The sequence below is a fragment of the Lutjanus erythropterus genome, chromosome 11, assembly GCF_056507025.1.
Source record: "Lutjanus erythropterus isolate fLutEry1 chromosome 11, fLutEry1.hap2, whole genome shotgun sequence".
Lineage (NCBI taxonomy): Eukaryota > Metazoa > Chordata > Actinopteri > Lutjaniformes > Lutjanidae > Lutjanus > Lutjanus erythropterus.
In genome coordinates, this window is record NC_139327.1 from 22,626,886 (window position 1) to 22,644,101 (window position 17,216).

General features: G+C 37.5%; 1 protein-coding gene across 1 annotated transcript; it reads right to left on the bottom strand.

Annotated features, from left to right (window-relative positions):
- Nucleotides 1-2,144: 2,144 nt before the first annotated feature.
- ufm1 (ubiquitin-fold modifier 1) lies at nucleotides 2,145-14,386 on the bottom strand. Its single transcript, XM_084729675.1, is given in 7 exon segments — nucleotides 2,145-2,627; nucleotides 4,953-4,985; nucleotides 7,684-7,723; nucleotides 10,455-10,512; nucleotides 14,128-14,184; nucleotides 14,288-14,316; nucleotides 14,318-14,386. Coding segments are annotated over 7 exon segments (345 nt in total). The 5' UTR covers nucleotides 14,372-14,386; the 3' UTR covers nucleotides 2,145-2,553.
- Between the last annotated feature and the right edge of the window lie 2,830 nt (nucleotides 14,387-17,216).

A 17,216-nucleotide genomic window follows, 5' to 3' on the forward strand; every position in this document is an offset into this window, starting at 1 on the left:
ATATATATATATATATATATATATATATATATATATATATATATATATATAAAACAATTTAAACCTCCCTTCAAAATCCAGTTTAATTTTTACTCTAAACGAAGACTGGCCTAAACTTTAGACTCCAATTTAAACTGTGATCCAGAATTTAAACTTAAACATGAAGTTTAGCTATTTAAGATTGATTAGCTAGCAATCAATGTATCGTTATGTTAACTTTTTAGGCAACCTTTCTTTAGCTAGTAAACAATATCATTTAAAAATAATAATTAGCTAGCAAACAATGTAATATTTTTAAAGGAATACAGAGCAGAGGAAAATGAATGGTTTTAGCCCTTATTTTATACTCACTAGGTCCCAACAGCCTAATTTCAGTTTACATGACTTAACTTGGATTTACTAAACTGAAGTTAGTTTTGAACTGCCCTCGTTGGACAGCTACAACTACATCTCACTGATGACGGATTAGAACTTTGAACCTTGTCAAACTTGCTCAAATGACTAATTTATGCTTAATGTCCCCCGAGCATGGTCTGATTTTGGAAAGTCAGGCTTTGCTTTTAGTGCCCTTCTAGCAGACGAAATGCAAATGTGTCCTCTACAGTGGTCCAATGTCCAAGACAACATGATAAAGTGACTACCAGGGTGTCCTTCCAGTGGACTGTGATAAGTGAAAAGTGCATCATGACTTTCAGTGCATTGGTGCCCTTTTTATTTTTATTGCCCCTGCTCCTCAGACAGCCTGAATCCACCAGTGATTTAAACCCCCCTCATCAATCTGATACCACTCTGACTTTTATTGTTTTGTTTTTCTTTTTATTCTTATGTGTCTCATCCTAATTTGGGTTTAAATAAACATTTGAACAGAACTGAAATACAAGTTATTTTGCAAATAAGTGCAGCGATTAACCATGTTTTAGGCCAACACTGCGACATCATCTATTTCCATGGCACTCTGTGGTCTATTTCCCATTTCTGAAGTAAATTTCTGGTGAATGTTCCCAGCAGTGACTTTGATTAAAATAAATGAGAAAATCCATTTGTGATGGCATTCCAGCACCCCCTCCCCTCCATCTGAGCCTGCATCTAAATGGATGGTGAGACACAACGGTGTGCTTTCTCTTGTGTATTACAGCATGCACGCTCCATTATTCTCGCCAGCCCTATTTTTCTTTACCAAGCATGCATTTTGGTTTTCCCGGGGTGGAGAAAGAGAACCAATTCAGAAACAAATGATTCAGACCTTCCCAGATGATAATGATTAATGCGGAGGGGATTATAAACTGCTTTCCCTCATTAATCAGTTAGAGAATCAATAAAGCATGTTTCTGAAGAACTACTGGTCTACCTATTAGTCATGATTTTGTTTTGTTTTGCATGAGAATATTCTGGAGACTTAGGTGTATTTTTTATCCAAAGACTTCAGATTGCCAGCAGATCCAGCAAAAACAAAACACTCAGAACAAAAGAGATTGCAATCAAACACTTAGTTTATTTCCCAGATGAAAACCAGTGTTTTTTTTTTGTTTTTGTTTTTTTTGTTATCTCAGTGATAACTATCGTGACACATTCTGAGGCATCTGCATTTTAATTTAAGCGCTCTGGATGCATGCCTTGTTTTCTCACCACCTGCTCCTCCGCTCCTAATTAAGCTAGCTGTGCATATTAAACAGTTTACATTACTCAATGTAATCTTTTTATATTTACTGTGTGAAGATGGGGCATAGTACAGTACGTGGTTTGGAATACAGACACAAGGCATTTTGGTGAGCACAAACTGATGTTAAAATGCAACCTGGCAGAGGGCAGCAAAGATCCACGTCACTGCAGTTTGACAGATGAACAATCACATTTCCTTACTGTACGCTGGCTACAATATTCTTATCTGTAAATGCTTTCATGGAAGGAGCTGGTCCACGACACAAGTTAACACAGATCCATGATGCAAATTTATTTATCTGATGTCTGACATTAAAAAGAATTTTTCATGTGAACAAACACTTAACCTGCACATCAACAGCCACTTAATATAATAACACTGGTCCTTAAAAGCTTGTTGAACATATATTTTTTTAAAAACTCTCAAATTACCAGATTCACAATGCTAATAAAGACAAAAGTAAACATTGCAAAATAGACCTGTGTTGTTGTTAGTCATACTGTTTATTGTCATTTACAAAGATACAAAAGCTATAATTGTTGACTCATTTGTTTGTTTAACTTAGCTGAACTATGTCCCAGGATGCACTTGTGTTTGTGGATATTAATTACACATTACCTCAGCTTACTCTTGATGTCACTCCAATCTGTTGATGCAACTAAACTTACAGAAAGAAAAAAAACTGACTGAGAATGAAGAAGCAGGGAGCATGCAAGTGTATGTGCATGTCATCATCATCATCAAGTTTAAATATCTATATCTTCTCATGTGAGTCACTGTCGGTTGTGGACCAGAAAATAAATATGACACACACACCGAGGTGTTTCCTGGGTCTCAAGTGTTATATGCTTCTGCCGGGTGAGTCATTATGCTGTCGAAGAGGAAAAGCAGCATCAGTCTCCTTGTCCTCCCACTCTGTCTCTGGGAATGATGCGAAGCTCTGAGCCGTGTTTTAGAAACACGTTTCCTAGAAACACGGGACAGACAGAGTGCCACATAAAAGATCACAGTTTATAATGTGTGTTGGTTAATAAGGGGTTTTACTGTCAATAACGCTGACACACTGCAAACAACTTGCCAACTCACCAGCTGGGACAGTTATTTGGACCTTCTTCGCAAAACATACAATTTCTGCTCTAAAAATAATGGTTGTTGTTCAGTGGTGAACTTTACCCCATTCATGCTTGTGAATGACCTTTCAAGGATGCACCTTTAATACCCAAACATGACACTATCACCTGTCACTAATTCACTTCTTTACCTGTAGAATATTCCAAACAGGAGTTTTATTGAGGATTCCACAACTTTCAGAGACCTTTGCTGCTCCTGTCCAAACTTTTGTGAAACGCGTTGCAAGTAACAAATACAGAATGAGCTTTTATATACGTCACAATGGATTTGCAAATTATTGCTGGTATCAGGGTTGTAAACTAGGGATAAAATCATTTCCTGATGCCCAACTTTCAGTCTGTTTGTCGCTCTGCAACAGCCACTTATTCGGAGATCAGGTGGATTTTAGCCAGCACACACAAAGCGAGTTTAATTAAATTAATTAATAATAAATATGAATAATTTATGATACTGCATTATGGAACCACAAGTAGCAACTGCATTCATTAATTTGTTCATTCAACCAGCAATCCTGCTGAGATCATATATGTATTTCCCATTCCCAGAAGCATCAGTGTTCGAGCACTGTTTGCTGTTCCATAGGACAAATTGGACCTATAAAGATGTGTGAAGAAAAGAGATTGTAAAAGTACAGCGGATCAATTTCCACCATGTACTCAATGCTGTGAACATGAGGTAGAGTGGCTGCGGTGGGTGAAAAAAGGCAGTCTGACAGAGGTGTCTGAACTGAGGCTATTCTTGGCAGCTCACAGCACGAATGTTACGCAGATAAAAAACCGTTGTCAATGCCCACCACGCTTTCCTTTCTTAGCAGAAAATACCCAATCTTGCCTTTGGACAAAGCAGGCGTCGCCTTATCCTGCTCTATGCAGAGAATCCAGTCATCCATCACCCATCTTTGTCGAGGATGATGACTTACTTAAGGAGAGGTGGACTACACAATAAGTATGAACCTCAGGGAAACACCAGGGAGGCTGACGCAGAGAAAAAGTGATTCACCAGGGCTCGGCAGTAATGTGGGAATCTAGAGTCAAGCGAATTCTGACTAAACAGCTTCGTGCATCTAGTTCGCCTCCAGTCAGAGGTCACATTTTAATTTAATTTAACATTAAATTCCTGCCTCTCCAGGCACTGCATCTATATTCATGGTTTAGTAAACACCATTTCCATGTAAACAAGTACGAGGCCTGCTCAAACACAGAGACGTCAGTTAAAGGGCAGTTCCGGTATTTATAAACCTGGGCCTATTTTTAAATATTTTGAGGTCTAAATGACTAACACGTATTCATAGAAAGATAAGTCTGGCAGTAGCAGCACTGCAGCAGCAACACTCTCTGTGTGGTCAGCATACTCTTGTGAGCCACAGCAGTTCACTAAGGCTGCCTTGCACAGGTACTTTACATGCAGGCAGTGTGTCCCAGGCATTGAGGCCAAATGTGCCCATCAAAGTAAGTCCACTAAAAGTGCTTATTTATCCCACTGACAGGCTCAGATTGTTGTTCTTCAGACAGACGTTTTTATTTCAGTAAAAGTTTCGTACATTCATATGTATGTGTATGTATGAGATTAATAATAATAATAATAATTAATAATATGTGTCTGTTCTGTATTTATCATTTCTCTCCTTTGTAATCTCAATCAAAGCCCCCTGCTTCACATCATAATACCAAACTTAAAAATATAATACTGATTACATTAGCAGGAATTGCTTGATTTCAGATCGATTTGTCACGTTACCTCAAGTGAGGCTTTTCACACTAAACCTCATAACTCTTTGCCTTCTTTGTGGAACCACCCACACAAATCTCTGCTTCTGGGGGTTTTGTCAAAGTAATCTTTTCAACTATAAACACAATGCCACCAGCATTACCAAAGTGCATTATGAAACATAATTTATTCAAGTTCTGTATTAATGCCTTAATGCTTTGATGAAAGCACACTGACAAGTGGAAAAGTGCTCAAAAGAAAGCCCTGACATTGATTATTCTTTCGAGCACCTTAAAACATTTGAGTGGAAGGAAAAACAACATCTTACATCACCTGGAGTGTCTTTTTGTGGAGGAAAAAGAACATCTAAATGGGTTTTTTTGTGTGTGTGTCAAAAAATCAGCTTTTCACAGATTATCTAGGGCATGGGCTCCAAAACAACATAACAACTCACCTGCTGTCTGGGCAGGGTTGATTCCTATTCCATCTGCATGGTGAGCACAAAAGAAAAAAAACATCACAATGTGAACCAAAAAGATTGTTAAGCAAATGAGAAGCACAGGAATTAAAAAAGAAAAGAAAAAGATCATTACAAATATCACCCGTTTATCCATAATGGTGTTGCACTAGGCAACAAAAATGAAAATGTGCCTCAGCAGCGGGCAAATCCATCTGAAATAATAACAGATCAGCCACTAATTCTGCACCGATGAAACCAAAACTTATATTTGATATGGCTGTCACATCAACCATTTTAACACAAATCTCATTTCAGAGCTATTTGGCAACACTCATATGTCCGACACTTTCCCACAGCACCCTAAAAATGTCATCTTTTTATGACTAAGCTGCAGTATGTGAGAAAATGCATCAGGCATACTGCTTGTCCTCAAAATGTCCCTTTTCTAACAGCGTTGGTACAGAGGAGAGGTAAACAAAAACACCATCAGTTTTTATGTGCCACTGCACAGTTTAATTGTTGGGAAACAATGAGAGCTGACAATTTTCCCTCTAACAGCCACAAAGGCCATTCACTGTAATTTGTTCTGTTGATTACTGTAACGGTGGTTCCAAGTGTTCTTTATGAAGATGTATCCAGCTGTTTATTTTGAACATTTTACAGGCTCAGGTTATTTTGGCCATGCGTCTCTTGGGTAGATGATAGGCTCTTTCCTGATAGGCCATTGTTTTAAGTTCAAACTGCTTGAATTTAGCTTAATTTCAGCCTTAATACTTCATGTTGAACTCAAGTCAAATGATCACCTTTCAACTGAATTATGAGGTAATAATAACCATTTCAGCTGTATGTAGGCTCTAATTACCGACCTTTCTCGTCTCTAATGTGAAAATACAACTTTGCGTCAATTACAGGCCAATGTGTTTTAGTTAGGATTTTTGGGAGCTGAGATAACCAGCACCAGTGCTATTCCTGCTGGTAGCTGACACAGATCAATGAAGGCCACAGACAATCTGCAGACACAGAGTACTGCTTGTACTCTGAGGGCAGATGGTCAAAAACGTTGCACCCTCTGGAAGTACAAAATGAAAGAAACATTCTTCCTTTGAAACCTCAGGAATTAGCAGCTTCAGAAAGTTAAATTTAAGACTTTTTACTGGCTTTTCATGACCACTATGATTGCAAATTAAGACCCATTTCGTGATCATACTGGCAAAGTACACACCACTTTGCATTTGTGGTTATTAGTTTAATGTTGGTTTTGTATTGTAGTTAATACAGTGTCAAGAGCCTACATATTTTTTCCACCCAAAAAAGCGAGACTTAGGTTAAATCTAATTTTATAACACTGACATCAGAATTATTTTTTAAAGATCTGTCTGAATCATATTTAAGATATTTTAAGGCCCAAATTTCTGATTATTGAATATTTGACTTTTTTAGGACCTGCAGAAACCCTGGATTAGACTCAAAATACATCAATAAAATTGTCACGGAGCTTGTGCAATGTCACAGATAGTACCTGCTATAGTATTAAAGCTACTACAAGGACTTTTTAACTGGTTATAAATGAGTCTCACTTTAATACTGACACATCTATATGACACACATAAGCAAACAAGACCATTAGTGACAAGACAATTTATATGCAGTCATTCTAAAGCCTGTGTGTTTATATTTTTCCTGGCAAAATTACAGCGAGTAGTATGGTAGTGGAAGCACCACCGCTTTTCTCCACAGGGGCCTCAAAAATGAACAAAGTATGAATGTTCCTGTAGTAGCTTTAAATGAATCTCATGTCTGATAATATATAGCCGTGGGAAAGGAGAGACTTTGCAATGAAAAACTTTTAAGACAACTAAAAGTAGAACCTAGCCAAATTTTATGGAACATTTTAGGTTTATTTCTCCAATCTCAACTTAAAAAACAGGGCAAAATAGTCCTAAATTACTATATCTTACAAATTAACTGAATAATTTTACTTTGGCAGTAGATTTGGCAGCTACCACGTGCTTCAATAATAACCACAGCTTTTTAAATACCATGCTACTGACAAGCAACAACCACAATTTACAATTCAATGTGTTAAATTAATGAATCAATACTTCAAAAACTTTGACAAGGGCCAGTAAGGCTTTAAGGTCATGGATGGCTCAATATGGGCTTTTTGTAACCTGACTTCAAGCTTGAAAATTCAAAGTTTTGCTTTGTTTTACGGTTTATTTCATAGGATCCAACATAAATGAAGTAATTTGCAAAAACAAACCAAAGAATCTACCACACACTATGCTGCTGAGCCAAACTAAATAACCTCAGGGGAATTTCCATCACGGTGACAGTCTCACTGCAAATGTTCAGTAAATCAGTTTGACTGTCAGCACAAATGTGCAAAAGGGAACATGACAATATTTTGAAGTGACAATTTGTAGGTTTGCCAGTAGAGCTTTCACTGATCATTATAATACATCCTTTAATTCGTCTGCTTATTTCCAGCATCGTTTTCTTAGAGCTGCCTAAAATCTTCACAGCTTGTTGTTGAGATTTTGAAATTCAGCCGAATTTCCAAACATCTCTGTCAAAACAAATCGTTTCCAAAAGAATGAGACTCTGTGATGCAAGATAGTTCTTAATAGCTGACAAACTGGTAAACATGTCACTTTTGGATGCAGTTTGCTAAAGAGACACAAAGTCATTCGCTGTAAGACCCCCCCCCACCCCACAAACTCACCATTTGTTATTATTGCACTGGTTGCTGATGGCACTTTGAACTGTAAAAGAAAATAAAGCAGAGAAAAAATGATCACACTCATATCCACATTAGTTGAATTCAAAACCGACGCTACAGTTTTGGAAATTTCAGCCGCGCTAAAATATTTTGGTTAAATAATCAGGGACATGTTGCAACTCAATTCCACTTGGCCTGAAGACACAGTGTGAATAAATCATCAAAAAAGGAAAGCTTCATCCACCGAGTCAGCACTCTGAGATTCACTGACTTTGTCGGGTGACAACTTCAAAATAGGAGCTGCAGTAACAACGTCTTCAGAGACAAACTTGGTGAAACAAGCCAAAAGAAACCGCTGTGTGGTGTGTTTTGTTTCCAGTCTTTTGTCTGCCAACTTCCACGCTTGACAGACACATATAGGTTTGTGTTTTCGCTCAAATTCAGACTTTCACGCCTACACACACACACACACAGACACCCCCCCCCCCCCCCCCCCCCCACCCAACAGTTAGGATAGAGCCTGAGGAAAAGATAGCCACGCTTGAATTTCTGGAAGAAAATCACTCAGCATGGTCACAATACATGTCCTACTTCAGGGTTCGACAGAAGACGATGTGGGCTCACTGGGATTTTCAGTGAAAGGGTGGAGAGAGCAGTCTGTCGCCAAGGAGATAAGGTTAGCAAAGAGGTGCTGCTCACCCAACTACTGCCAGGTAGCATCAGTAGGCACACATGAAATACGGTTTAGATCAGGAATGAGGTATCTTTGTTTCATGTGGCACAAAATTGACAGATAAAATATTGTTTATGAGGGATTACGGTAAAAACACAAATTTCACCACATCACTAGGTTTGGGTCTGTTGGTTGTATATTCATCTTTTGATTTTTCTCCGTCCAACACATCAGCCACTACTATAATGATAACTGAAAGCAAGGCTTAAAATATACCCCTGCTAAAAACTGACACTCAGTATGCTTAATTCTACAAACTGGCATGTGAGCCTTTGACAAAATAACAGTATTTAAAGACTGATTCTGTAAGACAGTCTATTTTCAAACCATTTCCCTGTTTAATAAATGATAAACATTATCCAAGTCGTTGGGCAACATCATGTAGAGTCAGACGTGATAATTACATTCTATCAGTACAGGTTTGTAACAGACGTAAATTAACACCCTTTACACACTGTAAAAGCAGCACATCAGCACCTCAACAACAACAGCAGTTCTTGCACCCTATAAATGTGTGTCCAGCCACAGTACCGCTCTGTGCTTATGTGCATGAAACGGCAAAAACAGTCTAAAAAAAACAGACCTTGGGTCACAGTTATGTGTGTAAAATGTGTGTGACATGTGAGGCATTGCATGGCCTGTGAAGATACCTCTCTTGATTAAATACAAGATATGAGATCAGTTTATTTAACATTATACAACATGGTTGAATAGTGGCATTTAGATGTTGTTCCCTCTTTGCTACTCACAAGAAAACATTTAAATTATATATTTAAACATTTTAATTATATACAGTAGATTGATTTTTCACAGCAGCCATGTTGACATAAAATAATAGGGTAAACACAGGTGTTATCAATGAGAGTAATTAAGTTTCAGCTCCATTTAGGTAAAACAGAGTCGAGGTTAGTGCATGTTGGCTCACTGGAAAGGCTCTGCTACACTAAAGGGAACAGGACCTTAATTAGTATCATTGGTAACAGCTGTGTTTACCCTAATGTTTCATGTCAACACAACTGCTGTGAAAAAGGTCAATCGCTCATACCAGACTTGTACAAATAGCGAACTGTGAGAGAGATTAGAGACCAACCAACTGAGGTCAATACTGATATTGATAATGTTTAGGTACAATATGTTAACATCTGTAGCATTTCTATATATAGCCTGCAGGGGTAACTACAACTACTATCTGTAGGGTTTTCAGACAAGTGCATATGCTTTTTTTTTAATGTTATCTGAAATTGTATTTTTCCTGCCTTTATTCTTATACCACATTTCAAGTGACAAATGTCGACTCTTGTCAATTAAAAGTAAAAAAAAATTTTAAAAAAAAGGACTGTGACCAAGATGTGTACTGAGCTGATGAAAGTGCACATTTGCAATAGCTCGGTTTGGATGTGGTAAAATGGTGTTTGAGTGTGTGTGTCTTTCAAGAAAGTTTGGTCATTTACCTGAATCCATTTTGAAGTGCCTTTTTATTATTGGCTAGTACCACTACAACACCCCTATCCCCTTTCTGCCATTTGCCATGAACAGCTAATTTAGCTGTCCTTTGGCTCATGAACAACCAACAAATCTTGCACGAGCCTGTGACTCTATCAGAAGTTACGCACCTTTTGGGAACAGGCCACTCCGTTCATCACACCCACTTTTGCCAGTCAACACAAACACACACACACACACATGCATGCACACAGGCATGACCTCCATGCCAAATTTCAGCCTCCTGTGGCTACCATTGTAGCTGCCAAAGGTGTGGAAATTTTTGTGAATCGACCAGTGGTGTGACCTATAGAGCTGCTGGTTGTAGCTAATAAACTCCTCTGTGCTCTCTGGGTTACAAACTGTGTAAAGGTAACATTGTAAATTATCTCTAACACATGTACCATATATCCGTATGCATCAAAATAGCATGAAAGCTAAATGCGACTGGTACAGTGCAGCCCCACATGAAAGATCATATCAAAGACTACGGTTATTTTCCCTAAATGTCTTTATTGGTGACTACATATTTATAATACAGCACAAACAGTACGCTTACCTCCTCAGCTGCAAACTTCAAAACTGCTGTGAACGGTGTGCTCTCTGGGACACTGAGTCTGTGACAAAACAATGCGATAAATAGGACTTTTAAAAACACACCATAAAAGACAGTCTCTCTTTTATTCCATATTCTACTCATCCTTTTTTACTAAAGGAATGCCACATGATTCAGTATCATCCCTCAACCTATTAAAGAGCTGGGTACCTCGCCTCCTTTAGTGTTGTAAAACAAGTCCCTTTGGGGTTCAATGTTAATTTTTTTTTCTTCATTTTCATTCATTCAGGATTTTCATTCATTCAGGATTTTTCAGTTTTTTCATGAAAAATTACTTTAACCATTAATCAATTATCAAAATAGTTTAATAGTTTCATTATTATTTACCACTTGCCCAGTCTGGCAAGTGAGCTGTAAGACTTTTTTTGGTCGACCAAAGAGGAAGGTGTTACAATAATCGAGTCAACCAGTAATAAAAGCATGCATATGTTTTTCAGCCTTGTCCTGAGAGAGAAGTGGATGAATTCTGACAATATTTTACAGGTGGTAGAAAGCAGATTTTCTGTACTTCATATGTGGGGTACATTTCTGTAGCTGACTATTCATTTTGATTTCCACAGATAAAAGAACAAAAGGAACTTTTCCTTACAGGGCTCAATTGAGTGTAACATTACCTCTCTTAGAATTCTTTCCATCAGAGGATAGAAGACCATTTATGGCATTATGTACTTCTAGTTGGATGCTTCTCTAATGAATCCCACAGTGCAGATTTCACTGGAAAGTGGTGACACCCTCCCACCCCCACCCCATCCACCCCAACAGCTGTGTAAAACAGAAACCAACTGACATATTTTGCTGGGATTTAAGATTGTAAAAAAAAAATAAAAAATCAAAAGGTTGGACTTGTAATCATCAAGTCAGGTAATACAGAAGGAGCTAAAGGTGGTGGAGGGCAAAATCAATCAACATGGTGGTACAGCAGTAAGTCAAAGAGAAGAGCCTCCGGCATCATGAGCAAGGGTGAAAGCTTGTCCAATTACAAAGACCAGCTTATTATCTTAACTGACAGTACTAGCGTGTTTGAATGACTGGTGATTATAAAAGCAAACTTAATAGACAGGATGGTGAGCTCAAGTTCAGTCCGCTGCCAGAATTAATATGCTGTCTCGTTTACTATCATTATAATCTCTCGATTCATGTTAAGACATTAACAGCTGCAGCAAGACCTTGTCTGACCTCATTAGAGAATCAACTCTCTGTCAACACTAAAGACCTAGAAAAGTCGGCATGCCCTCAGTATTTTGCAGCAATGTATCTGCAAATCAAATCGGTGCAAATCAAAATTCAACATTTCCCTGCTGGGAAATTTGACCATGGATTATGCGGTTAAGAAATTGCTGTGGGAAAAAAAAGATGCTCAAAAGTTCAGTTGACATTTTGTGTCTGCTTTTATGACTCTTGTCAATATCTGTTTGGCTTATGGCCAATGTACAGTTTTCTGCAACAGTGTGGCTCATTCTAGCCCTGTATTTAACATGCACAGGACAAAGATCGAAATTAAAGGAATCCAAGTCATGTTAACCCAAACATTATGCCAAATAAGTTGGATTTTAAGCATCATGCAGTTTACTCTTTTTGTGATTCTGATTATTAAAAAAAATGAAAATAAAATCATACTCCTTTAAAGTAGTATAAGTGCCTTATTACAAGGTGCCAGTGAAAAAAGGAAACCTAAAAAATATTTAATATTTAGGAGTGAAAATCTATGTCTGGAAATGTCTTGTCTTGTCTGCTTGTTAACAGAGCTATACACACCAATTAATAGCTACTACTCAAAATCCTTCTTGATTCATACACACAGTGTAAACCACCAACAGAACTTGTATATACAAATACACATTTGGAAAGAATTCATTACTGCAAAAAAAAATTGATATTTTATTGAAGCTGCTTCAAGAACAATATGTACTGGTGAATCGTACAGTGGCTTTAAGATTAAGATTATGATCAAGGAGAACTTCTGCTGACAAGCAAGTTGCCAGTCCACACTTAAACTGCCAGTTTTTAAGAAAGTTTGGTTTGACAGTCTCTACATACTGGAGAAAAAGTTAGCACTTAATAGGGCCTCCACTTCCGAGGATCACATACACACAGCTTTAAATAATCAATTGTGATGTGAATCACATTCTTAAACACTTTTTCCATGCACTTCAAAGTAAAATTAGTTAATATGGAGCGACAGGAATAGCATTAAAGAGATCACAATTGTGATTTCTTTTTACAGAAACTGAATGAAATCTGTATCAAAACTATATTTTTGAATGAACAGTATGCATTTTGTATTTTTTTAACATCAAAAGACAGTTCTCTAATTCATCTGCTGACTAGGGAAGATTTTTTTTTTCCAGCAGCTGCCTAAAACTGTATTTGCATGTGCACAACTACTATGCATTATTCAAAAACTTTTTTTGTTGTTATCTTGTGTCCAGCAGTTAAACTTTTGAAAGGAACAATAACTGTATATTCATAAATTCAGGGGTTTTCAATAAGGAAGGAGTCAATATATGTAAGTATTTTTACATCTTAAAAGATGCCTGTGCATCAGCATGACAAAACACAGCAGACATGGATTACACTGTGCAAACATGGACACACCTACAAATCATGAATCATGCACACAAAGGATGACCCTATATTAACTTAAGTGCTGTACAAATTTGAGGTACTTGAATTTTGCATGAAAACTTCCATTTTATGCAACTTCATCCTTCTACTCAAGTACATCTCAGAGGCAAATATCACACTTTTTACTCCAAAGCATTATTCTGACAGCTTTAGTCACCAAGTATTTTTCAGATTACATTTTTTCATACCCTTCGTGTCCAGTGAAAACCATGTATCTCCGAATTTGAATGTGAACGTTAGTGAAACTGAAGGATCAAGTGTGCCTTTATGCACTGAGTATATTTCCCTACTTCCTAAACTAAATAAAATATTTTAAACCCTTGGATTAGGTGAAAAATGGACTGGTGCAAAGCTGTCTTTTCTCATCTTATTTCACGGCACAATGAGTACTTTTACCGTTGATAGTTCAAGTACATTTTGCTGATAATACTTGCATACTTTTACTTAAGTAAAATTTTGGGACTTTTGTCTTTTGAGCATTTTCAGTGTGGTGTAAGTACTTCTTCACAAGTAGTGTATCTGAATACTTTCTCCACCACCGTTTTTATGGCTGTGGTTTAATCACAAGAATCAAAGTTGTCACAGAAAAATGAGCTCAATTAGAAAATAACATAATTTTCATTGATGAAGCCCTGTAAGATAAGATAGTAGGAAGTCGGGTACATTTCATTAGCAGATTAACCACAAAACGCCTCAGTGTTAGGTATACTAGGTAAGAAATGTCTAAAACAGAAGTAAACTATGACTAGTCTATACTGTTAGCTGGTCTGACTGTCATCCAGTGTCAACACGTGAATCAAAGCGACACACTAACAGATGTTCATTCACTGACCAGATTCATGTCGCTCAATTTAAACACAACACAGATATTCACAACACGATTAAATACCAAAATATGCGGTAGTCACGAGTTAAATGTTAAACAAATTGTTAAAACAAACAGAAATGTATTTCAATGAAAGGTTGAAGCTGAATGCTGAGCTGTACTCACACTTTATATGGCAGCCGGGGGTCCGACGTCAGGGTGATTTTAAACGTTACTTTAGACCTAACGAAGAGGATATAATGAGCGTTATTACCACACTGATGCCGGCTAATTAATTTGGAATAAAGTCAGAGACAAACTATACAAAAGAATGGTAGAAACTCACATTTTTAGAGCGAGGTAACACCGTTAGCTTTCTGTTTATACAGACCCGGAAGTCCGAAGGACCCAAAATGTACACGTCATCCATGTAGCTCTATTTCTGATGTATTTCAACGTGTGTTTGCTATTTTCAGGGCATTTTCGGTATTTTGTCGAAATGTTGCATTTATACTCTAAATACATTTCAGTATGATAAAAAAAATGATGGCATAATGTGTGCTAACAATCGACAGGCATTCATATCAAACAACTACTGATTTACCGTAAATGACAACAAAAGGAGCACACATCCACGAGGCGCACTGACATTTTCTTTGGTGTGTTTCAATGGAAACTTCAAGTAACTTTTTTTTTTTTATCTTTTCTCTAACAGCAGAGTTGATTTTATGTTTTCAACAGTATGCATTCCCGCAAACTGAATGAACTGTCAGTATACTGTCTGAAGTGTGAAAATCTGCATGCAGAGATTTGAAATTTGCTTGGTGTATAGTCATGCATGTTTCAGTTTGAACAAAAGTGTCCAGTGGCTGCAATCCTAATGTAAAAGACTCAAAAAGTCTGCTGAAATAGTTTGCTCATGTGCAAAGGCTTCAAGGCTGTACCGATTATTTTCATTATTGATTAATCTGCTGATTATGATCAGTGTTGGACAGTAGCGGCGTTACTAGTTTAACTACATTTCTCAGTAACGTGGTCGTAACGTCGCTGTTTTCTTCATCAAATAGCTTTTCACTAGTGAAGCTACTTTAGTGATTAAATAACGCGGTAGCGTCCACAGAAGCTACATTTCCCCACGCATTTCTAAACCTTAAATGCGTAGGTGACGTCACGTACCTGCCCTCCTGCTGATGCCCGCCACAGACTGGGTAGAAAAAGGTGCCCGCGAGTTGTCGCAGGTGGAACGCGCGCAGCAGGAGGAGACAGTGGCAGAGGAAGGGGGCAGAGACGTGAATCTTCACGGCCAAACCTTAACAAGGTCATGTTACTTATCGAGTCCTCACAGAACAGTTAACTTTACACGTTCCGGTGTTTACTGTGGAACCCCAAAAGGGAATCGCCTGTCAACATCCAAGATGTCCAAAAAATTTAAGGACACACATTCAGGTATTTCCCGAAGTTAACACAACAATCAGCTAGCTAAGCTAATCATCACAACTCAGTCAGCAAACACCAACAGCTAACATGGCGCTAGCTAGCAACATGTCCTTTTGCAACAAAAGAATAAAACTGTGTGTGTGTGACGGGAATTTAGGCAGGAAGAAGTAGGAAAAATGAGAAGACAGGAGAAGCTGAAAAGTATAACTTTGGGTTCTGTTACTCAGAAATATTACTTGTGCGTTTTATTTTATTTATTTATTTATTTTACAAACTTCTCTACAAAACCAAATTGTTGTGGTCAGTTTAAATAAATAATTTGATATTCGTGTAGATGGCGCCTAGTACAAAAGGGTGCTATTAAATATACTACTAAACACAGACAGACGGATACATAGATACTTTATTTTTTATTTTAAAAAATAGCTTTGATGTAGTTAAGCTACTTTTGTCATTTTATTGTAGCTTAGCTCACTACATTTTCCAAGTAGCTTGCCCAACACTGTCAGTTTCCAAAATTGTTGGCAATTCATTGTCTTTTGATCAATTAATTGACTAATTGCTGTAGATGATTAACCTTTTTCACAATGTGTATATTTGGAATATTGTTGTGGTTTAGTTTTGTGATGATATACAGTAGATGAAATTTGTGTATCTTCTGCTGTGTGGCAGCCAGATGTCAGTCCTGTATGTCAGAACCTGCAGGTAGCATGAATGCAGCATACCTTTTAAATCAGTCTGTGCTTCCAGCTGCATAACAGCAATGTGATTTTGACTAAAATTTACAAAATTGTTTCAAATGCTTAGGTTACTATGTTTTAGGATTGGCTAGACCATAGACGCTTTGCAGCAAATGAGGTAAAACACTTAACACTTTCTTCATACAGAGATCAATGCAGCAGATTGCAGACTTACATTGCAGCTGAATCAAGTTTTTGAGCAGTTAATGCCGAAATAAAAACAATGATTGCATCAGATTGATGTAGTAATGGCTGGCTTGTCTGACCACAGTGGCAGCCTTTCAGCATTTTGCCAATAGTGTCATTTTCAGAAGCACCATTTTTATCAAAGTGTGAAAATCCTGAATATCAAAGTCAGCCATGTCAAGCTGTTCACTGCTCTCATCAATCCAAACAGAAAGCATGAACCACCAGGCTGCAGACTTGTTCAGTTTTATTCTGGCTTTGAACGATTGCACATCAATAGTTGGTGATAGATGAGCAATTGAACTTTGTTCAGAAGAGAGTGTATGTATCCGGGGAGTAGCCTTCTTCAAGGGCCAGATTTGAAAAAAGGTTATAGTGCTAATGAGCTGGACATTTATATTTGCTAAATGTAGGGTCAGATTCAGCCCATAAGCCGCCAATTGAATAGGCCTCCTCTAAAGGAATAAATATTTTAGAACCACATACAATATGATATGTATAATTTATTGCAGAGGAGACTCCCACCCCAACTTAAGACCCGACTTGATCATCTGTTTATAACTGTCTGTCTGTCAGTGTAAAGTTAAGCCTGTTCTCCTGAAAACAAAAGCCCACCGCTCTGAAAATACATTCTGGATTTGTTCAGTGACTACCTGCCAGACTTCATCAAAATATTTCTCAATTTAAATGTTATGAACATCTACTCCTTCTAAAAGATTATTAATATTTTCTTATGACTCATAAACAGACACTTACTCATTCTGTGAACATCCAGCTTTAATTTGAATTCTAATTAATGTAAAATGGGTGAATAATAACAGGTATTCCAGCCTTGGATAGATATTCCAGGTGAGTGTACTGTGGCTGTAGTGTTTTTGCCACAGAAGCCAGTATTTCAATGTAGCATGTTTC